General features: G+C 48.9%; 10 protein-coding genes across 10 annotated transcripts; 6 read left to right on the top strand and 4 right to left on the bottom strand.

Moving 5' to 3' along the window:
• Positions 1-1,176: 1,176 nt before the first annotated feature.
• Positions 1,177-2,372, top strand: BCR38DRAFT_481899 (aldo/keto reductase; the record flags this gene model as incomplete). Its single annotated transcript, XM_040863426.1, has 3 exons — positions 1,177-1,335; positions 1,394-1,869; positions 1,928-2,372. The coding sequence occupies 3 exons, from the start codon at positions 1,177-1,179 to the stop codon at positions 2,370-2,372; spliced, it is 1,080 nt and encodes a 359-aa protein (XP_040718695.1).
• A 635-nt stretch (positions 2,373-3,007) lies between these two features.
• On the top strand, positions 3,008-4,162 carry BCR38DRAFT_131796 (uncharacterized protein). Its single transcript, XM_040853559.1, has 6 exons — positions 3,008-3,126; positions 3,203-3,259; positions 3,311-3,326; positions 3,390-3,518; positions 3,590-3,832; positions 3,914-4,162. The coding sequence occupies exons 1-6, from the start codon at positions 3,124-3,126 to the stop codon at positions 3,979-3,981; spliced, it is 516 nt and encodes a 171-aa protein (XP_040718694.1). The 5' UTR covers positions 3,008-3,123; the 3' UTR covers positions 3,982-4,162.
• Positions 4,163-4,781: 619 nt separating this feature from the next.
• On the top strand, positions 4,782-5,128 carry BCR38DRAFT_481897 (uncharacterized protein; the record flags this gene model as incomplete). The annotated part of the gene is made up of 2 exons (XM_040863425.1): positions 4,782-4,857; positions 4,929-5,128. 2 exons carry the CDS (start codon positions 4,782-4,784, stop codon positions 5,126-5,128), a joined length of 276 nt encoding a protein of 91 aa, XP_040718693.1.
• A 1,691-nt stretch (positions 5,129-6,819) lies between these two features.
• BCR38DRAFT_481896 (uncharacterized protein) lies at positions 6,820-7,526 on the bottom strand (the record flags this gene model as incomplete). Its single annotated transcript, XM_040863424.1, has 2 exons — positions 6,820-7,264; positions 7,321-7,526. The coding sequence occupies 2 exons, from the start codon at positions 7,524-7,526 to the stop codon at positions 6,820-6,822; spliced, it is 651 nt and encodes a 216-aa protein (XP_040718692.1).
• Positions 7,527-8,403: 877 nt separating this feature from the next.
• Positions 8,404-10,628, bottom strand: BCR38DRAFT_406335 (glycoside hydrolase superfamily; the record flags this gene model as incomplete). The annotated part of the gene is made up of 2 exons (XM_040858040.1): positions 8,404-10,529; positions 10,583-10,628. The coding sequence occupies 2 exons, from the start codon at positions 10,626-10,628 to the stop codon at positions 8,404-8,406; spliced, it is 2,172 nt and encodes a 723-aa protein (XP_040718691.1).
• Positions 10,629-12,495: 1,867 nt separating this feature from the next.
• BCR38DRAFT_521474 (uncharacterized protein) lies at positions 12,496-13,971 on the top strand. The gene is made up of 3 exons (XM_040865194.1): positions 12,496-12,981; positions 13,094-13,230; positions 13,317-13,971. The coding sequence occupies exons 1-3, from the start codon at positions 12,685-12,687 to the stop codon at positions 13,789-13,791; spliced, it is 909 nt and encodes a 302-aa protein (XP_040718690.1). The 5' UTR covers positions 12,496-12,684; the 3' UTR covers positions 13,792-13,971.
• A 1,712-nt stretch (positions 13,972-15,683) lies between these two features.
• Positions 15,684-17,402, top strand: BCR38DRAFT_334641 (RIO1 family-domain-containing protein; the record flags this gene model as incomplete). The annotated part of the gene is made up of 2 exons (XM_040855335.1): positions 15,684-17,246; positions 17,295-17,402. 2 exons carry the CDS (start codon positions 15,684-15,686, stop codon positions 17,400-17,402), a joined length of 1,671 nt encoding a protein of 556 aa, XP_040718689.1.
• Positions 17,403-20,055: 2,653 nt separating this feature from the next.
• BCR38DRAFT_362793 (P-loop containing nucleoside triphosphate hydrolase protein) lies at positions 20,056-21,756 on the top strand (the record flags this gene model as incomplete). The annotated part of the gene is made up of 2 exons (XM_040857191.1): positions 20,056-20,833; positions 20,883-21,756. 2 exons carry the CDS (start codon positions 20,056-20,058, stop codon positions 21,596-21,598), a joined length of 1,494 nt encoding a protein of 497 aa, XP_040718688.1. The 3' UTR covers positions 21,599-21,756.
• An 861-nt stretch (positions 21,757-22,617) lies between these two features.
• Positions 22,618-23,522, bottom strand: BCR38DRAFT_507200 (uncharacterized protein; the record flags this gene model as incomplete). The annotated part of the gene is made up of 1 exon (XM_040864949.1): positions 22,618-23,522. The coding sequence occupies one exon, from the start codon at positions 23,520-23,522 to the stop codon at positions 23,004-23,006; it is 519 nt and encodes a 172-aa protein (XP_040718687.1). The 3' UTR covers positions 22,618-23,003.
• A 1,659-nt stretch (positions 23,523-25,181) lies between these two features.
• On the bottom strand, positions 25,182-26,093 carry BCR38DRAFT_406330 (uncharacterized protein; the record flags this gene model as incomplete). Its single annotated transcript, XM_040858039.1, has 1 exon — positions 25,182-26,093. One exon carries the CDS (start codon positions 26,091-26,093, stop codon positions 25,182-25,184), a length of 912 nt encoding a protein of 303 aa, XP_040718686.1.
• Between the last annotated feature and the right edge of the window lie 1,326 nt (positions 26,094-27,419).

The raw sequence follows: 27,419 nt of genomic DNA, 5'->3' as shown, positions 1-27,419 counted from the left end.
AGCGTACGATCGCGTCTTCTTCGGAATAGGTAAGCTTTTGCGTTGGTGATCGTATATCCTGTCGTGAAGTACCGCCGCGATATCGGTGACGTAAGGTTGTATGAGGGATATTATAGATCCGTGCTACGGATCGTACGCTTAGTTTGGGGTTATTTTGAAGCGCTTGAAGCGCTAATTGAATATCGCTTTCTTCCCAATTACGTGCCATCGTAGAAGGTGGAAAATAAGGGATAAAACCTAGGTTGTACGGAAATGCGCGAAAGTGTTCAATTAGACCGTGTGTTCAATTGGACCGTGGGGTACGTTAAGATATGTGGGATTAAACGCCACAGTTATGCCTAAACGGAAGGTGGCCCACTAGCTACACTTGCCGCTACACCGCCTTCGGCCTAGGGCATAACTGTGGTGCTCAATCCCACAGAAACATAATTAATAAAGTTGATGTGGAATTTGGCCTGAGGTCATGGTGAGGTACACATAAGATACTTAAGGACCTTTGTATAGCTTGGACTCCTTTACCTATGCTTCCCTTGACCTTCGTATGTAGCCGGAATGCTATTACCTATGCTTCCCTTGACCTTCGTATGTAGCCGGAATGCTATTACCGGTGCAATTCCATGGGCTGTAGTACGTTTATCAGAAGGAATAATTACATATTAAAAGATAAGAAGGTTAAAAAACTTAGTTTATAGTATAGAGTATGAAAGCGCACCTCGAATACGGAGAAAGCTTTACATAGTGAGTTATCTTCACTGGTTATAGGCAAGTTTGTACACATTGTGATGGCTACCAACAAGGTGCAAGGTATGTAGGCTCACAGTGTCGGCGGGTAGTGCATTATTGGTACGATAAGGAGGGAAAAGATAAGAGTAGGCAAGGTAGTCTGGGGATGCTACCCCGCAATGGCTCTAACTCCGTGACACGCATTTAGCATTAAACAATAATTGGTAGGATTGAACTAGGAAAGTGCAGCTGACGTCATAGAACAGGAACCAACTTGGGAGCGAGCCCCTCACTAAATTAACGCCTATATGCGGGGAGCTCAAGCTAAGGTTAAATACCGTTACCCTTCTCAAGTACTTGCGCTTAATTCGCACCTGCCATTTTCACTATTCGGTTCATTAAGCTACCATCTTTTTCGCGTTGACTCTACTCGTAAATTCATTGACGATCAGAATGGGTGAAATGCCAGCGGGTCTCAAGGCCTCGGTCGAAAGCTCCAAGTGCGAGTATCGCCAGCTGGGCAAGAGCGGCCTGAGGGTTTCCGTACCCATTTTTGGGTGCATGAGTTTTGGCGATAAGAACGCGCAGTCTTGGGCTTTGGGCGAAGACGAGGTACCTACAAGCTACTGAAGCCGTCGTGAAAACGAACGATCGCTAACCAAGTCGCAAGGCATTGCCGCTGCTGAAGGCCGCCTACGACAAGGGTTTGAACACATGGGACACAGCTAATGCCTATTCCCAAGGGGCCAGTGAGGTCATCGTGGGCAAGGCGATCAAGAAATACAACATCCCTCGCGAGAAGGTCGTCATTATGACCAAGTGCTTCTTCGGTGTCGGCGAGCAGCCCGACGTTCGTCAATTGTCCAATCGGGAAGCCTTTGAGCAGTCGAAGGACTACGTCAACCAGTTCCACCTGTCCAGAGCGGCCATCTTCAACCAGGTCAATGCATCTCTCAGGAGGCTGGACATGGATTACATCGACCTGCTTCAAATCCACCGCTTCGACTATAATACGCCCATCGAGGAGACCATGAAAGCTCTACACGACCTGGTCGAGTCTGGAAAGGTCCGCTACATCGGCGCATCGTCCATGTGGGCCGTCAATTTCGCACGAATGCAATTCGTGGCGGAGAAGAACGGATATACGTAACGCAACTCCCTCAAACCAGCTTCCGAGATATAGACCTGCTAAACTAGCCGATAGTAAGTTCATATCCATGCAGAACCACTATAACTTAATTTATCGTGAGGAGGAGCGCGAAATGAATCGTTTCTGCAATGACACGGGAGTCGGCTTGATCCCATGGGCGCCTCTCTGCCGCGGACATCTGGCCCGACCGCCAAGCGACTTCGGCTCCACAAATCGTAGCAAGATCGAAAAGGATACATCACCAGGCTCGCACGGGACCGTCGAGCCTGATATTACGATCATCAAGCGTGTCCAGGAGATTGCGGAGAAGAGGGGCTGGAAGATGAGCCACGTCGCATTGGCCTGGATCAACAAGAAGGTGTCGAGCCCCATCATAGGATTCTCCAGCGTGGCGAGAATTGACGAGGCTACTGAGGCTCGTGGCAAGATGCTCACCGAAGCGGAAGAGAAGTATTTGGAGGAGCTGTATCAGCCAAAGGCAATTACTGGACATGTCTAAGCCGTAGCGACCATTGCGGTGAGAGTGAGTCAGCCAGGCATCCGCATATTGCAACTGTAACCAGCTTGGGGGTAAGGATCAGGGGTGTGATTAATGTTTGTTGGAATCAATGGAAACAAAAAACCAATTCTGAAGAGTTCCAGCGTTTGCAACTGAGGGTAGGGTGGGTGACCACGGAGAAGCAATACCACCTGAGGCCGATAGTGCTGTTGCATTTTAACGAGTCCGCGATGTTCAATTTGTCAAATCCATGAGGACCCATCACCGGGCTCATTTCCTCCGAGGTACCGACCATACTTGCTGAATGGCGCAACCTAGGACTGTCTTCGGCTGATGGACGTTGAACAGGTAAGACCGGAAACCGGCAGTGACACCTGACTTGATCTCGGTACTACTTTGTCTGTATGTCTAACAATTGAAACGCTGCCATTCGGTCCTTGACAGTCAAGCAGTTTTTGCGGTGATAGATTGTGAGAAGCAGCAACTGTCATGGTCCGTGGCATGCCTGTGTCGATCATGCACCCCCTCTGCGAAAGATTTTATGCTGCAACACAGGAGTTCGTTTCATGCAAGGGCGGGTTGACATTTGCTTCTTGTGTTGACACTTCCACCCGCCGCTATTTAACATCATTGTCCTCTGTGTGCGGACTCGTCATATCACCGCATATTGTCTTACTTTTGCGCATCATCAGCATTCTCGTCGTACTCACCTATCTCAAACCCCAAACCAGACTTGTACAAAATAATCAAAATGGTGGGTCAAAGCTCCGGCATCGCTTTAACTGGAGAGGCGGGGGAACGAATCATGGTCATTAACTTGAGATGAACAGGCTCGAGCATTATCACCAGAGGAGATACAGGTCTTCAAGGACTTGTTTGATTCATATGTGAGTGTACAGCCACTTTATCATGGGGAATTTAATCTAACTTGATGATAGGACTCGGACAAGGGTGGTCAGTAGTCCTGCTTGTATAGAGCTGTTAAACATTCTATCAGCAGTTGCTGATCTTGCACAGGAAACATCACCGTCGAGGAGTTCGCCAAAGTGATGTCCCAGACTCCTGGCCAGCCCCCTTCCGAAGCCGAAGTGGCCCAGATCGTCAAGGAGGTCGACCTCGACGGCGATGGCACTATCAACTTCAATGGTGGGACTTGTCCCTTTCCTAGAGCTCTTCTGCGGTGCTGCTGGGACAATTGTAGCTAATACCACAGGCAGAATTTATTACCATGATGACAGGCCAGCCCTACCCGCCAAAGGTGGAAGAGGAAAAACAGCCTGAGCAGCAAGTTGAAGAAGATGCAGAGTACGCCACCGCCTGGAAGCAATACGAACCGTCGCTGAATGGATCAATCACAGCAAGTCAGTTCCGGCAACTGATGGCGGAGCTGGGGGAGCCCGTCAATGATGTCGAGGTCGAGCAATTGATCAATAATGTGGATGGGGAGGGGAAGCTCAGCTGTAAGTTCGTACCTTTGCTCACTGCGTTTTTTGTCATGTTATCGAAAGGGGTGTTTGCTGATGTGGGTACGTGTATGTCAGATAAGGAGTTCTTGCACTTTGTGAAGAGTAGGAACGTCGAGGATGATATTCTCAGTGGCTACCAATGACCATCTGCGTTGTAATGGATCTTGTGTGTTACAGTTGATATAAGGCGAAGATATGAAACCATTAATCGTCAACAGACTCAATACCATGAAAGAGCTTGCTTTAATCTCTCAAATTTGTCTGCTTTTCTTTGGATGTTCCCAGTCTAGTGATACGTCGGAAAATAGCACCACTTCTTCAGCGACTCAACGTATATACCATACTTCAGTGTGATATGTTTTGGCTTCCAACACGACATAGTACTACTCATTATCACCTCGAGCCAGGGATTCCTCATGGATTGAATTAAATTTTCAACTTGTTGTCGACGAGCATGGACGGAAGTCACGAGACCGGCCGGGATTGTACGTACCTGCAAATTTGAAGTTCGTTGTTGCATAACATCGTTCGTACAAGAGCACGCACTTGAATTGTAAGTGATACTTTGTGAGGGGTAAGCCACTTGATGTTTCAAGTTGTAAGCTCCAGGGGACTTGTGAGTTAGTTAGTGGCCATGGGTTCCCCAAGTCCAAACCCCGTATATACTGTTCCCTCCGTCTCTTTCTGTGGGGTAATAAGTCAGGCTTTGAAATAAGCTTTACTATTAGTGTTCTATACCAATGAACGTTGCTTCTATGGTTTCGTCTGATGATTGCCAACGGGGTTTAAGCCCAACTGCAGTCATGTCCGTTCTGCTTCGTGGGGTATATAGACAGCAGTCCACTCCCGCCGTCTTCCCTTCAAACAGAGCGCTCTTTCCAGTGTGCTAAGCTACTCATCGCCACAAGTGAGAATAAGTCAGCATTCGAGACCACACCCCGCCATGTCGAAAGCGTTTTTGAAAGCAAAGGAGAAGTACGACGCCGTAATCAACGACGCCGGGAGAGGTGACTGGTACTGTACGTTCTGTCCGGCCCTCACGTCAGATAACACACGCGTGTGGAACGTCGCTAACGAGAGCGTTCAACAGGCCGCACTAACCGCTACGGTGCCACCAAGCATCCAAAAGGGTGCCACGAGGTCAACAAGGTCGAACGAGTACCAACCCGCAGGGCCAGTTCGGCTAGTGCTGGGAGTGCATCAAGCTCCGGAAGCAAGGGGACCGGGCAGCAGGCCACGATTAAGGAGTGGAGCAGGCTCAAGCAGTGGATGAACAGACCTGCTGTGTAGACGAATGGCACGTCGGTTATTACTGGGACAGAGCAATATCACCGTGATTGTGTGTTTTCATGTCACTTGAGAAATGTGCTCTCTCTCTCTCGGAGCCATATCATCATATTTGGGTACAGAAGGCTACTACTCTACGGCCATTGTGAATCTAGCATCATCACGTTGTCTTCGAATCAATCTGTCTTCGGTCTGTACGCCATGCCGTCGCGTCTACAATCAAAACAACCCCTGGCACTCTTGCCGCATGGTACTCTTGCTACATGGCGAACAGTGGATTGCCGCGTGGAGTACTTCTCCACAGATTTCTATTTTCCTGTATGGTCCTTTTCAACGCCACCTGATTCGCTGTATATCTACGCCGGTGTCTCCATTATCGCAACGTGGTACGTTTGCGGTTGGTTTTTCACCAATGAGCTTTTCTGCAGGACAATTTTGTTGCTGCATGGCACTTTGTGCAGGGATATTGCATACATTAGCTAGATGTCTTCTAGGCAACTATATAAGTGAGAGATAGGAGCGCTCATGTCTCTCCTGTACTGATATTGTTGATTTTGTGCTACGATTGTTGCGCTCGACACATGTTATGGACGCTAACGCTCATTCCCTATTTCACAAACATATTTGGCAGCAAATGTTTATCTTTGTGGCGGCATGGAGTGCAAAGTTCGAAAAAGAGCTAAGAAGAGGACTGTAGTAGCAAGCTACCCATGGCTTACGGATGGTAGAAAAGGGCGTCGAAGTGCGATATTGTTTCGTAAAAGTACCTGCTACTTGCATCGCAAGAGAACAAGTCTGAAGGAATTATTTACTCACTTCACATTTCCTTTATACGGTCATCTACTCAGCTGAACGGGCTGCAGAGGGCCGGGAAGACTCCCAGGTCAAGGTTGACCGTAGTAATTCACGCCCGACTAAATCAAATTTCTCAACAGCTTCGATTGCTATAATGGTGTATACCTCATTGATCTTCATCTCACGTTGACTGGAAACCTGGGTGCCCCACTGCGAGTCCGGGCCTTCCGCATCGGTGTCATGCCCTCTTTCCCTGTTCAACTCAGGGCAGGCTGAGAGATAAGATATATGGCCGTTGTGGGGTTTTCAACCAGTGGTTCAACTCGAATACCCCTGTCGTCGCCTTGTCTCGAGTGCCATTCACAAAAGAATAACTCCCGGGGTCTCAAAGTGCTGTATCAATCACCCTAGCTTATAAGTTTCGCAGTCGCTTTAACATCATACATCAAATTTACCTCTGTCTCATTAGATTATTGAGCTCATCACTCTGAGGCTCAGCTGCAAGTTCCTAGGCTTAGGGGTTTTCCCAGCATGTAAGTTGGGCGCATCATGTGTGGACACAATGAGTCGCTTAGATATCGTTCGTGGTTGTTGAAAGGTGTATATCTGCGTGTGAGAAAGTTAAGCGTAGTCGCCACATGATTCAAGTCTTCTGGTGCATCAAGACGAAGTTCTCCCTGTACAAGTAGTATTTGTTTCCAAAGGGTCTACGAATCTCCTCTCTATTCGATTCAATGCACATATGAGTACGCCGATAGAAGTATTGATCCAATCTAACGACAATGATCTTCCATGATCACAACTACGGAAGACCAGGAGGTATTCCACGCCACGAAAGCCATAACCAAATTAAAAGCCCCACGCTATCTACTACCCTTGATCCATCCTCTTCTCTTGAATCATTTAGCATACCCCGGCAGTCCCTGATTGTGTGGCTGTCCATTCGCCCCCGGGGACGGTGCCTCAAAATGCAGCTGCGAAGGTTGAGGCTGCAAGCCACCCAGCTGGTAAGGACCAGGCGATTGTGCTTCACCAAAATACTGGTTTTGGGGTGCCTGTTCAATACCGTACTGTTGAATAGACGGCGACTGCATTCCCCCACTAGCATGCTGCTGCTGCGGTTGTGGCGACTGATGGTCGCCGTACTGTTGAGGATTCTCCATTTTGTACTGCTGCGGAACGTTCTGGGGTGGCGCGATGACCTGCGGGACGCCGCCGTGCTGGATGTGCACGACGCGTTGGTTACAACCAGTACAGTAGTGGTCGATGTTTTGACACCAGTGTAATATGCAGGGGAGACAGGCAAGGCAGATGCAGAGACAGCCGAGGGCGATACCGGCGACGCTGGAGAAGATGTTAATATTGTGATTGGGTAGGCTTGGAGTTGGAAGTGGACTTACATAGTCATGCTCGAGTCTTCTTCATGGACTCTTGTTTGCGTTCGGCGGTGGCAGTAGGGGCAATCTATCACAGCGGGGAGTGCGCCGAGGCCGTTCAGTGGTGTTGGTTGAATCATCATGATATTCTGGGGTGGATGCTGGGGGGTTGGTGCGCCATTATGGGCAGCTGGGGGTGATTGGATGGGTGATACTTTGGGTTCGGCCATGGTCGCGATGTTCTGGTTGGACTGTAATTCGGAGTTTCACAGCAACTGGAGGTAGAATAGAGGAAATAAGTAAATTCGCGAGGAAAGATATGTCAGAAAGGCAGCAGAGGTATGTCTTTTAAAATGAGTTTGGAATTAGAAAACGGCACAACTCGAGGACCAGGGAACACCTTCAGCCCAGCCATTGAACAAGGGGCCGTTGACATCCACAAACGAGGCAAGATCCGACGATTTGGTGGCTGAAGCGAAGATCCATGCGAGTTGAAGGGGTCGCATCATATAATTATAGGCTGTAACTGGGCTGTGCCGTTCCCCAAGTTCAGCTGTATTCCAGATATGTAGGTAGTAGTTGGCCTCGCACCGGCACAGCCCTGCACGCCTGCGGCCTGTGACACAAATACACGAGAAACTAGGCTCGAATTTCCGGGAAACATGTCACATGGTGGTTGGACAAATACAAGCAAGATAATCTGGCGAATTGCTGACCAGGAAGGAGTTCACGACATGAGAAAAAGTATGTCTCCAGATGCCTACCCACTTTTTGATGCAGCGGACGGCATTGACTGGTCCAATGCGAGATGCCTAGGTAAACTCGATAAAAGTGGCCTAATATATTTTGGAACTGTAGGATTGAGAGGATCGAATCCCTCACTGGCACTTATCGAAATTATGAGTCGTCAAGACCAATAGCTGAAATCCTCAGCCCGTTCATTTACCTTGCCTCTTAGGGGTGCTGCAAGGAGTGATCCCGGCTTTTTAACGATCATTATGAACAGTCCTCGCATGGTTCATTTCTTCGCTTTTCCTTACCGAATATCTAATTTGTATCACCTACTGTCAATTATACGATATCATTTGTCTACAGCGTAGTATAAATTCAAGCTTCAGAACTCAGACTCAACATAGCAAGCTCCCCCTCCCATCCGGACCCAGCACCTCCGATTAGTGAAAGTGGCGCCTCGATAGCGATAGAAGCCCAGACGAAGAACTCACCCAGCACTCCGATCGTAGTCAAGAACTCTTCTTCCACCCCTGCAGTGCCATTCGGATACACATCTGCAACAGCACTCTCCACAGGCGTGATACGGGCAAATGTCTGAGTTCCCCGGCCTATCAGACTAAGCTCCACCCAAGTACTCAACGGAATCGTCGAGTTCAGTCTGTAGTAGTTTCCCTCTGTGAACAGCGTGATGTTGGGCGTCAGCATGAGCGCTGAGTCCGGGCCGGAGATCAAAGTCGCGTCCGTGTTGGCCATGAGTTCGTCGACGCGGAGTGTGAGTTTCAGGGTGTAATCTCGGCCCTTGGACCCCAGTGGGGTTTTGAGTGAGCAAGAAGGGCTGATAGCTAAGGAGCCGTTTGTCGCCAGCTTGCACGTCGTGGATGCGTCATATGCATTGCCCGAGAGATCGGCGATGGTGTTGTTCTTCTTGACGCTGCTGAAGTTGTAGTTGAATATGGTCGAAGTCTTGGACTGGATGCTCTTCTCGAGATCCTGGGCCGGGATGTAGGGGTGAAGGGCAGATAACACGGAGGGGAACTCGGACTCGGCGAGGTCACCTCCCCATTGCTTGTCGGCCAGGGCAGGGATACCTTCTTTCCAGGCGTAGTACGCTTCTGAGTATACCGACGCGTTGGCGCCATAGTCGTTCCACAATGGGGCAACCGCACCAAGGACCAGAGGATTCGCCTTGGGAGGGTTGTTAGTTGCGTTGTTCTGATCAAAGATATTGGGATACCAGAGTCCCCTCGTCGCAGGGTTTCCATGAAATGTGCGCGAAATATTGACTTTTTGCGGATAGCTCGCTGACCACTTATTCACGACGTAGTACGCGTCATCCGAGTTCAGAACCGAGTACTTGTTCATGATGTAATCATAGTACGGATTATCCTCAAAGAACTCCCAGTGCTGGACCGAGACGTTCTCATAGACGTTGTCGTACTCGGGGTGCGGCGGGAACGTGCCCCAGGTCCGTATGTCCTTCTGGGATTCCTGGTTGATGTAGACGGACATCTCGTTGACGAACCGGTTGTACTCGCTGACTTCGGCCGTGTACTCGTCAGCGCCTATGTGGACCGTTTTGGTGTGGAACCAGGGGAGGAAGGTCTTCCAGATCGTTTTCATGGTGGGGATCGTCTCGGGGTGGGAGATGTTTAGCAGGCTGAGATCGGTGCTGAGGCCCAGTTCCGGCTTCCACTGTACTATGACTAAGGCATGGCCCGGAGCTTCGATCTCGGAGAGAACGGTAACGCCGCGAGCGGCACAAGCGGATTGGATGTTGTCGAACTGCTCTCGGGTGTATGATTCGTTCTTGTACTTGTTCAGCCCGGCAACATCATTTGAATCAGACCACAGTCTGAACCTGGCGTAGAGCTCCAAGCTCCTTTCTGTCGTGTACAGATTTGTATTGACGTTCAGGTTGTCACTGAGATGAAGCTGAAATGTGTTCTGCTTGAAGAAAGACATGTAACTGCACATTTCAATAATGAATGATTCAGGATAGAAGTGTCGTGCTGCGTCGAGGGCCATTCCCCGTATGCCCCATCCTGGGGCATCTTGAGTTGTCCCATAGGGCATCGTGCCATCTCCAAGAATCACCTGCTGCAGTATTGTTCGGGTGCCCCAGAATGCCCCCAGGGGGCTTGCGCCTGTGATGGTTATCCCCGCTGAGGAGACCGAGAGCGAGTAGCCCTCGGATGTCTCAACGCCTGCAGCGTCGACATAGTCTGCTTCGTCGCCGAGTGTGAGAAAGATCGAGTTAGGTGACGGCTCTATTGCAAGAGTAACATCCACCTTGATTCCCAACGAACTTTGCAGGTCGTCGGCAAATGTTGTTGCGAATTCATGCAGTGTTGGCGGTATCAACGTCTCGCCTTTCTCGTTTCTAGCACTCGCGAACTGGGAGTCCACGATGATTGTTTCAATGCTAGAAATGGTATAGGAAGCATCTGAAGCCGATTCAAAAGGGACCGTAGGTATTCCAGTCAACCTTGAAGCTACTAGAACTACACAATGTTAGTTTTGATTAGGGCATCAACAAGGGATGGACATTCACTACCTCCAAACCATGCCGACGCGACAATACATGTAATCTGAGACCTCATCTTGAGTATTACAAGATGCAAAATCCCGATCCTTGTGCGGAACTAGGGGACGCAAAGTCAACGACGCTAGATTGAAGAGTTCCGCGGAGGATTACCTCCTATTTGTACTATTCGAACGTCCTTTACACGATGTAACGCGAGTCTAGGGACCATACACTCGGGACTACATCCCAGTCTAGTCAACATTATGGACAAAAGCGTCAGGGGCACTACAAGCGACCTGACAATCCTGCCTTTCTTGCATGGGGTGAGTCCGTCTGGACAGTGTGTAGTAACGTTGGAACGCAAGCGGGGTAGATAAGGAAAGTCCATCGTGATGCTCTGATAGCAGCTGTGGAGATTCTTGGTATTTATCGCAGGAGCGGGGCAATACTATGGTCTGTCAAAGCGGAGATTATCCCTGCCGCCTCGGAGAACGCAACGTTATGCGTAGTCGAAATGTGATTACTTGGGAGGCAAGGGATTCCATGGCAGACTTCATTTTAGTTCCTCTCATCCTGTTGTTCGTTGAAGGAATATTTCCACGTGTTTTAAATTTGGAGAGGCTGGAGTTAGCGTAATATGTTCGATCAGGCAGATTCATTTCTAGTTATAACGAAAGTTATAGGTGGGAGAGGCGCGGCGAATATCGGTTCCATCTAGAGCTACTAATAAGTGCATTTTTTACAGTTAACCTATGTAATACTGGACTAACGAGAACTATCCTCTTTGCAAAAGCTAGCTATACCTGCGGATCAGTTATACAGCTAATAGTATAGACAAACTTTTCATAAACATTCGTTGATAGGCTAGTCAATACAAACTTGTATTAACCACACCTCTTACCAGTATGAATTCAAGTTACGATATTAGTCTGTCTCTATTATAGAATACTATACTAAAGAAGCGCGACAAATATTTATAAGTACAGGTGCCCGTTCCTCTACCATGAAGGAACGGGTGTATAAGGATGATTGGGGTGGGATAGCCTATCCTTGGATGTCTCTGCCTGATGTATATGTGATAGGCGTTGTAATAGGAGATGCATAAATATTACCTAATCTATACAACTCATCCATCTCTTCAACAAGTCGATTTGGCCACTTTTGCGGCACCAGAAAGAGTTGATATGAAAACTCACCTCTAAAGCTGCTACCGATTCCATGGAGTGCCCAAAGGAGACCGGGAACCCCCCCAACCATAGTATAGTGTCATCGTACTAGACTATCTCAGCCTCAATGAATTTGACAGTCAAAGATGCAGTCATATTCCGCAAACATCTAATATAGACCTCCGTTCCAGATATTGAAATCTATCTCTACTACCTGTAGAAAGTACAGGATGAGAGCTCGTGACTCGGTCGAGTCTAGGACGAGAACAATGAGAGGGTTGAGCGGCTTCTGAATGGCAAATGGTTCGGGATGTAGTTTATAGGATGGACTGGTAGACCTAAGGGCACAGGTCAGATCCAATTTCCGAACCAATGACTCCAGAACAACAAAGTTCGTTTTCATATATTCGGATGCTATGCGAAAGAAACATGGGGTTGGATATATTATAATCGAAATATCATGAGGGGAAGACTTGGAAGTAACCAGACGCCTGTGATATGTTCGTACCGTGACCAAAGAGCTCGCGGCTCGGCATAAGACAGGTATTACCTCGTCCGAGAGCAGTCCGAAATGGAATATCGGATATCTAGTATCAAGGTTAGCTAATCTTTAAGTATTGAAGGCGAAGGCATTGTAGTATCAAACATACTATAGATATTTCGTGATCTGATCTGTAGGTGGGACGGATTTGAGAATTGCTGTCGAGGCCAAGCACTTTAATCCTTTGTCGGCGGTCAGCTACTTCGTACAACCTCGGAGATGACAAATGCGTGCTCCGGTGGGATCCCGTACCCCCAAGCAGTTGAAACCGGCGGCTATGACATCATCCTTCAGCTATTATAATTCGGCCGGTGGTTTCTGATCTATAAGTAACCCCCTTGGCTTTGGATGGTATCCAGGTCTAGCAACATATTCCAACTACCAACGTCAACAATTCCAATTTTACGGCTCAGAACCTGCCGACAATGCGCGTTCTAATCGCAGGCATCACAGGAAACTTGGGCATTGCCACAGCCCAGGCTGCACTCGCTCGTGGGCACCAAGTGCGCGGCCTAGCGCGCAACCCTACGAAGCTGGACGCGGTGGTCTTCACGCCAGAACTAGAGAGCTTTGTCAAGATGCAGAACTACTATGACATCACAGCACTCGACCAGGCCGTTGCCGGTGTCGATGCTGTCATTAATTGCTTTTCGGGAAGTCCAGAGCTCATGCTGGATGGGCAGCTGCTTTTGCTTCGTGCGGCCGAACGTGCCGGTGTCAAGGTATGTTACCATCTTATTATCGTGTATGAAACAAGAGGGGAAGTGAGGAAATGAGGATCGAGGCCATAGACTCGTGCTTCAGATTGGCTAATTCTAGAACTCCATATCGTAGATTTTTCACGCATCGTCTTGGAATTCCGATTGGACGAGGAACAAGCCGGGCGACCATGCCATCTACGACATGATCATTAACTTTTCCACTCATGCGCGTCTTTCTTCCCCCATTAAGCCCATATTTGCCTTCACAGGGTGAGTAAGCACCTCTTCCGATTAAGTCACTGTCTCGTCTAAGACCGACTGTTTCGGGTCAGAGTCATACTAACGCAACTGCATAGGGCGCTTTTAGATTTTGCCTTCATCACCATGCGGCAGGAGTGGCTAAACTTCGACAAAGACCCGGCAGCCATCAACTTCTGGGGTGACGGGACGCATCCCATTATCTACACCACGATACATGACGCGGCAGCTTACACGGTCGCCGCAATCGAGGAGCCAGACGCGGCCGACGGTGGCTTCTACCGCGTGCAGAGTTTCCGTTGCTCAGCGCTCGAGCTGGCGGACGGCTACGAGGCCGTCCGCGGCGTCACGCTCCAAAGGCGGAGTCTCGGGTCTCTACAGGATATCGAGTCCCAGCTTGCGCTCGCCCGCGCCACGACGTCTCCGAAGCAGTTCTGGGAGTACCTCGGTCTGGTATACTCTAAGTTCAATTACGATGGAACCTGGGATATCCATCATACGGATGGCCGAAAGTGGAAGTATGTGAAGCCGACTACGTGGGAGGAATGGCTGCGAACACATCCTGAAGTTTGAGTTGTGGACACCGTGCTCATTTCCATCCGTATTGTAAAGATGATTGGTTATGTATAGCATTGGCGAAGCTTCTGTATATCAGTTACATATTATCTAGAAGCGTACAGATGCCTCTAGAAGGTTAAGCGCTCGAGATAAGGAACACTTGGTTATTTAAAACTGCCGACACTCCAAAATAACATATACGGGGTTTGAACACAAGGAAGATATGCCCGTACACTCAGATACTATTAAGGCCATCCTGCAGCAAGTACGAGCTAGGAGACTCTTTTATGTGAGAACAAGCCAAAGTGCACTTATCACATCACATTCAGAGTTGACCTGAGGATCGCGGTATTTGGACGATCAAGTGGCCCGCTCAAACCCCCGATTTAAACCTCATTCAGCATGTATGAAAGGTCCTAAAGACCAAAATACGTGAAACAGAGCCTAGTTGGTCCCAAGTAAAGGCCAACGTCCCCCGTGAGGCCTGGGCTCAGTTAGTAATCGAGGATGCGTAGTCACAGGTCGATCTAACGTACAGAGGCTATCTATGAAGTACCTCCTACGACTGCCTGCAGCGGTACAAAAGGTAAGGGACTGGTATTCGCACTGGTAAACAATGAACGATCAAAAAGTTACAGAATGAAATTTAGGTGCGAATTAGCTGAGGCATGCATATTTGAAGTTACTGATATTTTATGCTGGGGGGTTATCGATGTGATTTTCCAGACACATTTTCGGGGTTATTGTAACACGGACAATGCCGGTATATTGAATTGCAAACTGAGTGATGTATTCAGAATGATGAGCTTCTCGTTAGATCGCAGCCTCAAGTGCATGCTCCTAAACAGAACAGTCATCCCTTGAATGGACAGCCTGTTTTCTAAGTACAAGATTCCTACTTCGACAATAAAAACTCATCAAGGGAAAATTCAGCTATGACGGCGAGCTAATGCTCTACTAAACAAGGCGGCTGGATGTGGCCCATCGCGTCAGGTTAAAAGGGGCCTTCATATTGGGCAGCTTGTCCTAGATTGAGGCTCTACCAAATAGGGAATCGGTTATGAGAGTCTTCACTCCGGTTAGTTATTGATTACTGTCTGTCATTCCAGATAAATGTACTCCAAAAAAGAAAATAAACAACATGAGCGTCCAGAACAACCCCCCGCTGTCGTTCTCGTTGTTATCATCTTTGCACACATCGCTGACTCTCATATCAGCCGATATGTCTCCATGGGGAACGGGGGATGGTTGATATTAAACCGGCACCTGGAGGACTAGGTGAGGGCTACCTGCTTGGAATCGGTCTATTCTTCCTGTCAAGGGATAAGTCTAGACTGGAAAGAATTCCACAGCTAGTTTTTCGGAGGCGGATTTCTGGGTTGTACGATTATCCCAGATCATTTTTGTCTTTTTATCTTTTCCTATACTGCACATGTGCTATGTCAATGTATGTCTCAGTCATGGTGATGACCACGTCGTGCTGTGTAATAAGCAAAAACAATATTGACGGCACCGACGCAAACGCACACGTACTCGCAGCAGTATAAAGAGTATAGAGTCAATGCAATGGCTACGGGTGATTCCCCACGAACAAAGGCACCTCAACAAGCGACTTGAAACCCATTGTCGACACGCCAGATAGATTTCATTAAAGGCTCAAAGGAAAGAGCAGATGTCGTCTGGAAGGTGTGGGCCCCTGAATTGCATGCAAGGTAGGCTGGGTGGAACCACCACTGCAGATAAGATAAGAAAAGTGTGGGGAGAGGGGTCAAGAGCTCCTGAGGATTGATTTTTTTGATCTTCAATGTAATGGTCAACGTGACTCGAAATGACGACCTAGTCGACATCCCAAGACCAACCGACTCGACCACCAACCAAATTCCTCGATCCTCGAGCTCTCCCCAACAATGGCCGACTCAGAGACTCCCCTCGCAAATTCTGTGGCGGCGCCCCATGAGCCCCCTCACACATACACAGCGAACAACGGCTACGGCGCGTCTGTCAGCCAAGAAGTACCTCGAAGTTTGGGCGCCCAGAGCCAAGATGCATTTGCCGTTGAAGAGGAGGACGAAGACGACCTAGAAGATATCTTCGACGATGAAGATGATTTCGGCAATGCAGACACAGGAGACATCACCAAAAACTACAACCGTCAACGACAATTCCAGGATGGCGGCGTTGCGTTGCTGCCGAAATCCAACCAACAAAAACCCGCTGCCAACACCTTTGCCAGCGTGGATGATCAAATATCTGCACTGTCCAAACATGCGGCGAAGATCAGACTCGATGACGTCAAGGAGGGCCAAGTAAGAGAGAAGGACAAGGCCGACCGCGCAACGAGCGAGCAGGTGCTGGATCAAAGAACGCGCATGATCCTCTTACAAATGATCAACCGAGGTTTTGTAAGCGAGGTGCACGGTGCTATCAGTACAGGCAAGGAAGCAAACGTCTATGGCGCCGTTGCCTTTCCCGACATCAATGGGCCACCTGTACACCGAGCCGTCAAGGTCTACAAGACGGCCATTCTCAGTTTCAAGGATCGAGAGCGATACATAACGGGCGAACACCGATTCAAGTCCGGCGCCGACAAAGGAAACAGCCGCAAGATGGTGAAGCTATGGGCAGAGAAGGAGTTCAGGAATCTGCGTCGTATACATGCCGCGGGCATTCCGTGTCCAGAGCCCATCCAGTTGAAATTACATGTGCTTGTGATGGAGTTCCTTGGAGATCGTCGAGGTTGGGCGTACCCACGACTGCGTGATGCCTCCATTCCTTCGGATGACGTGGAACAGCTCTGGACAACTCTCTACGTCCAATTGTTGGGCATGATGAGACGTATGTACCAAGTTTGCAAGCTGGTCCATGCCGATCTGAGCGAGTACAATATTCTGTACAATGACAAACGCCTCTACATTATCGATGTTTCGCAAAGCGTTGAACACGACCATCCGCGGTCGTTGGAATTTCTACGCATGGACATTAAGAACACCGGCGACTTCTTCCGGAAGCAGGGTGTTGACACGTTGTCGGATCGAACCGTCTTCGACTTCATCACTGCTCCGGAAGGGCCTGTGGAAGAGCCTGGAACGGCAGAAACGATCAAGCTTCTCTACACGTCTCGCTCCTCTGATGAAAACGACGACAAGGCTTTGGCTCAGATAGAAGTTGACAATGAGGTCTTTCGAAATCAGTACATTCCGCAAACACTCGACCAGGTTTACGACATTGAGAAGGACGCGCAGAAGATAGGCGATGGAGAGGGAGACCAACTGGTATATCGAAATCTTCTAGCAGACCAAGCGGTGTTGCCCAAGGATCCGAATGCAGAGGGAGACGAGGCAGAGGGTGCGGATAGTTCGGGTGATTCTGGTGATGGCGCAGCACTCGACAGCGATGACAGTGAGGATGAAAGCAGATTTGCCAAAGGCACGCCGCGGGGTAAGCGGTTCGAGGACAAAGAGGAAAAGAAGGTATGTATACTCGCTCCCCGATGCTCACAGTTACTAACACTCAGCCAGCAACACAAGCAAGCTGTCAAAGAAGAAAAGCGAGAGAAGAGGAAAGACAAGATGCCCAAGCATCTCAAGAAAAAACTCGTATCCTCAAGCTCTAGAAAGAAGAAATAGATACTGATTCCCACGGCGGGCGTGGTGGCCGAACTACACTTTCCTCCACTGTTTTCTTATTTCCAAACGCCGCATGAAGTTCTTACAATCGGGTGATGAAACTCCAAGGCACACACAGCCCCGAGTTTTGCTGTGTTTTTATCTTCTCGGGTAATAACCGCTGGCTTCGGTGCTGATGGCGTGTCCTGATCAGGCTCTTGAGCCAAATGATGATTAAGAAGAGCTCTGACGATTGCTACAACACCCCTTTTCTTCCCGCCATGGCCGTTGGTATCCTCCCCTTGCTCTTGCGTTATGTCCTTCCCCCAAAGGAAAATAATGTTTAGTCCCAACCATTTCCAAATAGTTCCCCTGGTGTAGATGATCCCTCTTCCACCGTCGTATGGATATTCTGGACATGCTAACTAAAGCGGATGTGGTGTGACTGCATACGACTAGAGCAAGGGGGACACTATATATGTGACGAGATCTACACACACCAAGTACATCATCTCGACTTGGTACTTCGTCTCCCAGAAGTTTTCGTTCTGGGTTAATAATCTGCATCACAGAAAGATATCCCCAGTCGAATAGTATAGCTTGAGGAAGGTGAAGCGCGTATACGTACTGCTACGTTTCCGGGCACGGATGTGATAAATCACTCATCTGTGACTGTAGAGGACCATGGCCATCGCTTCTTGGTCCCTCGCTTGGCTATACGGCTGTCTCGCTCTCCTAACTACTCGTACACATCTACAGCACATCTCAGCCCCAGGACTGAGGGATACACATAAGCCAGCCAATACAAGCCATACTAAAGCGTCAATAAAGTTCATTCATTCACTTGCAATGTTTGTTGGTGCCATCCACATTGCTCCATTAGATATGGAGAACAGCTCACCTTCCAACCGCTCAAGTTTAGTGTCACAACATGAGTGACTTGAATCTCATGTCCGCATCATTTACTGTTACATGTACTACGTTAAATTGCCCCTCCGCGGTACATGCCTCACTTGCATTAGAAGTGAAAGAGATCCCGATTCTCGCGATAGCGATCCGTCTAAAGCTCAATCCTCCAAAGCCAAGAGGCCGCAGTCCGACACTCTGACGCGAACACAAGGAACGAAACTCGATAACAACCACAATGACGACGACCAGACGTGCGGTTTTTCCCTGCTACAAATTTACCTGGAGGTGTTGAAAACCGGTCATTTGATAAAGATGGCGTCAGGGGCGATTGCGAAAGCGAGGATGCTATTCCGAGCTTGCAGGTGGTAACAGTGGGTATCTCCTATGAACGTATGCGTGGTCATAGACCCAATAGGAAGGACATGCTGGCACACAATGAGTCAGGTCTTGAATGACTTGAAATGCTTAAGGGACAACGAGACTCAACATGTTTGAAATACAACTAGGATAACGTTGCGTGCAATATTTGACTTCAAGTATAACATGTCTGACCGAATCCCTTGAAACATTGGCTATGATCTTATTCAAGTCTGTGTATATTGTTAGCTCGTTGTCATGTAGGCATTATTTGAAACGGCAGATCCAAAAGGCCTCCGTTTTGGGTTCAAACAAACTGCCACTGAGGTTTTGCTGTATACTGAATAAGAAGAAAATCGTTCGTGGCTGCAACGAGGGTTACAGGTGCGCCTCCTAAGTATTTGAGTTTGATCCCGTTGCTGTATACTATATGGTAGTGTTTCTTACACGTTTGCCAATTATGAAGGTCCTGTCTTGTCAAATGTATTGTACAGTAAACGGACAAACTTGGCAATCCATTGCGATATTTCGGTTAATTCTACTCTTAGCATACACCTAATCCGATCGATCAATCTTAGCATATTATATCAGCAAAATCTTACTCGGCTTAACCTCGGCTTAATACTACTCAGTCTTATACTACCCTAACTATTAGTCACTTTATACGAAGCTACCCTTTATAGTATCCCGTAGCTACCTCCTACCGGATAATTGAGGTTTTAAAGGCGCCCGATTTTAGGACCCTCCGAAGGCTAGATAGAATATATACTTCTCGAGTCCTCGTTAGCTAATTAATACTTTATACATATACGTATCCTAGACGTCACGATCTCTAAGCCTCCGACCGCGCGCTTCCCATGATCGGCAATCTTATCTGGTTTCCTGCAGTGGATCAACGCCACTTTGCATCATCTTAAATCAACATCGAATGTTGAAGAGGTAGCATCCACGTGATGTAGATATTTATGCGAGCAAATAATAATCTACTTGTCACGATAATTCCCAGCTCTTCAAGCTGAGCAACAGTCGACACGACACATTTGCTTGCCGGTTGTTAAGTGTGTGCCCGCAGAGGCACGTGAACATTACAGCTGTCTCGCTTGATATGATGGCAAAGGCGCCGCGCATCGAGTGACCAGTCAGCGGCAACGAGTCGCAAAATCATATAACATCGCTTCTTGCAAGACCATGTGCACGCTATAATCGTGTGCTGAGCTAGTACACTTCATCGACCTCGCCTCTGCCCTCGCCTACTGCTAGACGCCGGCGTAATGCGCTTCTTAACACGCGACGAGAATAATAAGCTTGTCCTTCAAGTAGATCAAGAAGATTTACATACACTCTTGATACCTTTGTATCATCGATGGACCGGTGTTCTCTAGCCGGCTGAGGACATGACAGCTATATGATGCGCCTGCTGAAGCGCTCGCCGAACGGCGACATCAAGTTGATCTCGGTCAAGAATGACGACGACCGTCCTCCATACGCCACCCTATCGCACACCTGGACCAACAGCCAGGAGGTCACGTATAATGAGCTGGTGGCCGGCGCGGGGAAGGACAAAACTGGCTACGCCAAGATCCGCTTCTGTATGGACAGAGACGCGCAGGATGGCATAGAGTACTGCTGGGTGGACACGTGCTGCATCGACAGGTCTATTCAGCAAGAGCTCCAAACGGCGATTAACTCGATGTTTCGGTGGTACCAAGCAGCAAAGAAGTGCTACGCATATTTGTTGGATGCGCAGGTGCCGAAGGAGGTCAGCGATGCTCAGGCATTCCCGATATCGTGGATGGAATCTTTTCGGCGAAGTAGATGGTTTACGCATGGATGGACGCTGCAGGAGCTACTTGCACTGGCCAGTGTTGAGTTCTTCTCCGAGGAGGGCAAACTGCTGGGCACAAGAATATCGCTAGAGCAAGACTTCCAAAAGATCACCAAGCTCCCGGTTGAAGTACTTCGCGGAAAACGGCTGTCTGATTTTGACTCCGACGAGCAAATAGGCTGGACGGCTAACCGCACGACGTCGTTAAGGGAGGATAAAATATACTGCCTCCTGGGGATCTGCGGGGTATTTCTGCCGCTTATCTATGGGGAGGGAGAAGTATACGCGGAAACACGCCTGCGAGAGGAGATACAGAGACGAAAGGAGGGATGGGGCATGGAAAGACTGCGAGACCGAGCAGGTGTGTTGACTGGAACAGTTGTGGGAGGAATACACAGTTGACCATGCAGTCTCGTCGCCGTTGCCCTTCGCACGGAACGAAATCTTTACTGGGCGAGAAGACGAGCTTCAGTCTCTTAAGCAATTCCTCCTCCCCCCTTATACGCATCAACGGATGACAATCTATGGTCTCGGTGGCTGCGGCAAATCAGCGCTTGCCATTGAGTTCGCCTATCGCGCGCTGGCGCAACAAGCGGGGCGTCTAGTGTTTTGGGTGCCAGCGATCAGCCGAGAAAGCTTCGAGCTTGCCTATCGAGACATCGGGATCAGCCTTCGTCTACCAGGGATTACCGACGATAATGCAGATATTAAGGAGCTAGTTAAGGATGCATTGGGAAATAGCCGACGAGCATGGTTTATGATTGTCGACAATGCTGATGACCCTGAAGCCCTTATGAATAGGGTTGGTGGAGACCCTGGGACGGCTCGACTGGTCGATTGGCTTCCTAAAAGTGACGGAGGCAAGATCGTCTTCACTACACGGAGTAGAAAGGCTGCCAGAGACTTGACACAAAGCAACGCGCTGGAGCTGCGTGATATGGGTAAAATTGAAGCTAGGCAACTGCTCCGACAGCGTATAGCAAAGCAGGCGTTGCTGAGTGATACAAAGGCTGTCGGGGAGCTACTCGAGCTACTTGCATACCTGCCACTTGCTATTATACAAGCGGCGGCATTCATCGACAGCAACGATATAGCGGTCAACGCGTGCAGGAACTTCAGGCTATGAGGGCTGGAACTGCGTCTACTGGGTTCAAGAGGCCCTTAGCTACGCTGCGCACGACGGCAAAGCATTAGGCACCTGTCAAACCGACTGGACGCATGTAAGGGACACTGTGATGTGTTGCGGAACACCGCTTCGACGGGCAAGTACAATTTGATTCGAACAAGGTAGCAACGTGGGACGCATTGGAGGGGAAGGAAGTCTCAGCTTAAGTAATACTCTTGGCTGCCTGTCCTATGTCAATTGAGATTCGGGATAGCCATTGATTGTGCGACGACAAACTACCCAACATGACTTCCAGTGCACCTAGACTGGGCTTGCAGTACTCTGTCTTCAAGATTCCTCTGTTCCTATCATCACTCTTTCATCTTTGCCGCCTGTCGCACTGTATGTGTGTGTATGTGTGTGTGTATAGCGCCATCCTACGAGCATAATTCCCAACCGATCTCATAGCATTCCTGAATGCTGCGGGCCTTTGATATGACTCATCTTGAAACTAGCCATGGCAATCTGACAAAGAATTTGGCGCTGTCGTGTAGAGCAAAAGTCAGTTAGGGCTTTGCCTTTTTCGCAGGGTTTTCAACATGAACTGAAGTAGGCGCTGTAGACTCTTGCGGATTCAAGCTTCTTGACTGGCTATCCGAAACTTCTGCATCTCCTAACAAGCTGTGAGCATCAAGCTGCTGCGACAGTCCAGAACGATTTGGATGTCGCAGTTCAGCTCCCGTGTTGAGTCCGAGTTTAAGCGGTTGCACTTTTCCGAGGTTCAGATCAAGGGGAAGCTCGTCGATGATGGCTTTAATATTATCGAGGAGAGTAAGACCGTACTCATAGACTCCAATTGTTTATCGGCGAGGTTTCCATCTTTCCAAGCCTCGGAGAGGGGTTACATCGAATGAATAGATAGTCAGGGGATGGACAGAGTAAAAGTCTCCGTCAATGACCGGGCCCCAACCAGTAAGTCTTATAATCCGATGATCGTGTCCCACCGTAAAAACTATAGGTTTATTATGAAGCTGGTTTTCCTTGCCAGAAAGTCGATAGATCGAGAGAATGCCATTTATGCATACACCCATGGTGTGCCCATTTTGGCGATCTGCAATGACAAGTCCCGATGTGCCGCATTTCACCTCAGCGGCAAAAAAGGGGAAGTACATGTAGTACGTTGCCGTATAATCTGATTGAAATGTTGGGTCGTCTCGGATCAAGGGCTGAAGTTTCTTGATGCGAGCTTCTGTAAGACCAGATCTTCCGAAGCCAACTGCGTAGTCGGGTTGCGGCCGTGGATCGACGAGAGGATAACAGCAGTCCCAAGCTTCGTTCACGCTTTCAACAAACACTCGAAAGCGATCCTCACCCCTCTTCGCCAATGTTTGTACCGATGGAACATAGAGCCGACCAACATCTTGAATCACCCGTGACTCATTCCTCTCTTGCAAATCTTCGATCGTTTCGCGATAGCTGTCGTCGCTAAGAAGAGTGTCTTCTGGAATGCTGCACTTCGTCTTGAGAAAGCTTTGACAAAGATCTCGCTGTCATCAGAGACAGGAAGCTCCGATTCCAGAAGCACACCCGCTATCTTGAGAAGCATTTGATAGCCTTTTTGAGCATAAATAGCCGACTTTCCATCTCTTGACTTTTGATCGCTGGGTACTACAGATGTTGTACTACTAGAAGAATCAGACCGTTTTCGCCGAAGAGAGGCAGAAGATTTCTTCTCCGCAAGCCGATGCCGAGGTGTCATGTCTGCCGGAAAGGAGTCGGGCAGCTTCCCTACCCACTCGCTGATGTATGGGTTGTTTGCTACGGCAAAGTCTAAAACAGGGGTTGAGATCCGACGTCGTTTAGATTTCTGGTGTCTGAACCGAGGTTGCTCTTCTTCTTCTTCTTCTTCTTCTTCTAAGAGCGACTTGCTATTGGCTAGAAACATGATAGTCGACTGTATCAAGCGGCTTTGAGGATTTGGACTGAAAGGAAAGTGTTGCCGGAACCAAAGTTTGAAAACTAAGCCACTGAATCCGGAAGGGCCCGAAAACGGGACCAGTCAGTGGCACCCCGTTGAGCTCTCTGGGACTAGTTTCAGGCCCTCATCATGCTACTCAGGAAGAAAATCAGGCACAATCAGATTGGCTCAGGCTGTAATCAGGCAAGCTCGCGCGGAATCAAGTCGGCTCATGACACGCTCAGTTCTGCTCAGCCACAGCTCAAGTTGCTTACTCATAGCTCACGTTACACCCTTGCGTAACTCACATCTCAGAACAGAAATGGACCTTGTGTGGGAGTAGATTTCACTCTATTATCTACCGCGATATATGCCGACGTATACTGTCATCTTAGTTCCACTCTAAAAAGAATAGCGTATAGAATATAGTATCACTTGATAACCACCATGCCCACTGTATAAAGCCCGTGGCACACTTATTATTTACTAGCATAATCTATGGAAATACTATTTGATCCAAATTCATCAATCATTGCCAAGAAAAACTGAATCATTGCAACGGAGCCCATTCGAACTCAACCCAAACACTAAACCACGATTCTGAGTCGACCAAAAATAAATGGGTTCGCCACTAATCTCAAATTCTCTTGTTGTTTGGTGTAGTGACCGTTCTAGACACGAGCGTGACCAACAGGCTGCTGGGCAAGGCCTTCATCAATATCCCGTGAGCGTAACCTACATCCCGTACATCCGCGATCAGTCTGCTTGTTTCTATTTCATCTTACGCAATCAAATTAAACCGGAATCAGAGTCTTAAAAGGCGTGGCTCTCTGGTTACACTACCACGCCATAATGCACAAGCGACGAACGAAAGTTTGGCGAGAACATTTGCGCAAGAACATCAGCGGCAAGCTGCGAAATGAAGGCCAGAAAAAGGCTGCCGAAGCCAATGCCAAAGAGGAGCAGGTGCGATTGCAGGCATAAGTTCTCGACGCTCAGACGCAGTTGGCCAACTTGCGCAAGGCCAAACCACAGGCCCAATTGTCGCGTGGTTCGATGTATTAATTTACACTTGCGGGACTTGAGACTATCATTGCCTCCTTACAAATTGACGATCCCATCGTCGTTGGCATCAAAAGGATTGCTGCCAAGGGATCTTCAGAAGAACTGTCCGTACCCGCAACGATGTTGACCATCGGAGTTGCCCCATGCTCGTGTTGCCACAATTTTGGCACCGGACTGTCTTTGATCAAGTCTGCCGAGTGCTTAGGTGAGACTCCCAGAGAGAAGTTTCCCGACTACATTGTCTCATCTTCGTTGCTTGATAGCATGCCTGTGCGTAGCGTTTGCGGGGCCGTTGTAGCCTCAGACACTCGGTTTGTGATCATGTGAAACTACCTCAGAACCGTGTCTCGCCATGGGACCACGCTGCTCTTGGTCAAGTATAATGGTATCTTGTCAGTTTATAACTTCCAGGATCCCTGCTACCAAACCCGGGGGGTTCTGCTTGAATGAAGGCGGTATCACATCGCAAACCACATTACTTCTGGAACGACCTAGATCATGACTCATCTAGTTCTCTTGCGTTGTTGCTAAGATAGTCTCAAGACTGGGTATCAGAAGGGAAGACGCCACCCTAGTTTTCTATTACAGTGCATCAGCTTGCTTCGCAGCCTCCTCTGCTTTACATCTATCTTTCTGTGCTTGCGCAGCGCGTAGTCGCGCCATGGTTGAAGAAAAGTCGCCTTTGACGCGTGGGGCGCTAGTGGTAGATTTTGGCGCTGAGAACGAGAATGACTTGGTATCCTTCTTTTCGTCAGCTTGTGTTCCTGCCTGTGGGGGTTGGTTGGGGTCTGTTGTGACTAGCGGAGGTGTTGCCAGCGGCACAGCCAGAGTGCCACCGCCGGCCCTGCGCGCCTCCTTTGCCGCCTTCTTCGCCGCTTTCCGTTCTTGCAACTCTCTAAGCCGCCGTTCGATTTCGGCTTCTCTTGACTCATCCGTTTCTCCACCGGCTGGTGGTTCTGCTTGCGCGGCTTGCGGCGCTACAGCGGGGGCTTTCGGTCGTTCCCTCGCTTCGTCTGCCTTCCGCATCCTCTCCTCCGCCTCTCGAAGGAGTTTTTCGCGCTCCAATACCCTGCGGCGTCCGCTCTCAGCCAAGCGCCTCCTCTCCTCCTCGCTCATGCCGTTATTCTCATTCCGAGCCTTCTTGACACTTGCACCTCGTTCCCTGGCCTCTAAATCTTCCACCATAGCCCTCTTCTTCGCGTCCATTTCTCGCCGCGCCTGCTCGCGCTGCAGGGCAGCACTGCGCGCGGTATCGTACGCCTCTCGAGCGGTGGCATCGAGCAAGGTGTCCCTGGCGCGCTCGAGAAACTGCCATTTATCGGCGTCAAAGACTTTGACCTTGTCAGGATGGTACTTGAGTGAGCTTTTTCGGTAGCCTCGTTGTACTTGTTTCGGATCGTTCGCCGTGAGGGCGTCGATCCCTAGAAGCTCGTACAGATCCTCATTTTTGCTGGCGCATTCGCGAGCGAACTGGAGCAGCTCCGACTTGTCCATATTGGGTGCTGGTGAGGGGCGAGGGAAAGATTCGACGTCGGCAAAAGAAACACTACAAGTACAAGTTCTAGATTGGGGGCGCGACGGCCTTATTTGAGGTTGGTCGTAGGCAGTTCTTGACAAAAGATAGTGAGAATCGGAGATGTCGCGGTCGAAGATTCTGAGTTGCAGCTTGTCGCAGCTGCAAGCTATGGCGCACCCATGAGGCGCAGGTGGGGCTGCCCCAAGCTATTTAATTTAGTGAACAGCACCTGCCTCACCTTCAGTTAAATTCCCTATTGTTGACACTCGATCATGAAACTTACTGGATCACGAGAGGCCCAGACGACTGTGAGTATGCCATATTCAAACTTCATTACAACCTGGTTCAACATGTTTCAAGTCTCTCCCTTTATACACATTCTAACCGGAGTTTTGTCAACCTAAAGTTGAGATAACCAAAATCATATTATGCGTGCTGCCTCATTCTTATTGCTATCTATCCATCATCATACCTACAATGAAAACCCCCTCCCCCACCCCGACTGTCCTGCCTTCGTAAAGCAACCACGCATGCGGTTTCCAGTCTTCCTTTAACACGTGCTCAAGAGAACTTGAAGTGGGGAAGAGCTTCTACAGCTTGTGCTGATAATCGCACTGAATCAATCATATCACCCTAAAGAAACAAAGTGGCTTGCTCTAGCCCCGGTACACTCAGCGTTTGGAGATATTCACCCTAAATCCGGAAATGCCGAGCTATAAGTTTTCGGCTTTAATTGGATACTAAAGACCGGAGAAGGTAACCCAGGATTAGGCAAGTACGTTGTTGATTCAGTACGGATCGTGGATACACGAGGACAATGCCAGTATCTGGGTCTTTACCTCTCGGAACTTGTGACTTCCAATAGCCACCCCCCTTCGTCGACTTGAAGGTTACAAAGCCGCCGTGAATGCCATAATATTGGTTCTGCAAGTGGTCCGCGGCATACTTGGGTGTATGTACCAGCTTCTTGATTTCGAAGTTTTGATGTGGCAGGAAAATGCAAATTGCTACTCTCGATCCATGAGAACACGTCATTGTCCACTCGTTTGCCAATGTGTGATGACCTCAGCAGTCTCGGAGTGAATATTCATCAGTTCGTACTTTAGAACCGCGTTGAAGCCAAACTTTCCACTGCCTAACATGCATCGAGATACTATCGGGACCGAAGTAAAGTGCACATCTATTTGTCTCGCTATAGTACCTTTTACTAAGTATATATGTAGCCCTTGAACATTGGATCTGATATGAATCATCGTCTTACAGGACCCGACAAACTTATAGACATAACGAACCTGATTACGCTT

The sequence above is a fragment of the Pseudomassariella vexata genome (assembly GCF_002105095.1).
Source record: "Pseudomassariella vexata strain CBS 129021 chromosome Unknown BCR38scaffold_3, whole genome shotgun sequence".
NCBI lineage: Eukaryota > Fungi > Ascomycota > Sordariomycetes > Amphisphaeriales > Pseudomassariaceae > Pseudomassariella > Pseudomassariella vexata.
The sequence above is the reverse complement of the archived record's forward strand: the minus strand, read 5'-3'. Positions and strand labels throughout refer to the sequence as shown.

Excerpts from the sequence above, each read along its gene's own strand:
- BCR38DRAFT_131796 (XM_040853559.1), top strand. Across the intron at positions 3,519-3,589 it reads TGGCACTATCAACTTCAATG|AATTTATTACCATGATGACA; the intron begins GTGGGACTTGTC and ends TACCACAGGCAG. Across the intron at positions 3,833-3,913 it reads TGGGGAGGGGAAGCTCAGCT|ATAAGGAGTTCTTGCACTTT; the intron begins GTAAGTTCGTAC and ends CGTGTATGTCAG.
- BCR38DRAFT_521474 (XM_040865194.1), top strand. The coding sequence starts at position 12,685 with ATGCGCGTTCTAATCGCAGGCATCACAGGAAACTTGGGCATTGCCACA. Across the intron at positions 12,982-13,093 it reads CCGAACGTGCCGGTGTCAAG|ATTTTTCACGCATCGTCTTG; the intron begins GTATGTTACCAT and ends TCCATATCGTAG. Across the intron at positions 13,231-13,316 it reads CCCATATTTGCCTTCACAGG|GGCGCTTTTAGATTTTGCCT; the intron begins GTGAGTAAGCAC and ends GCAACTGCATAG.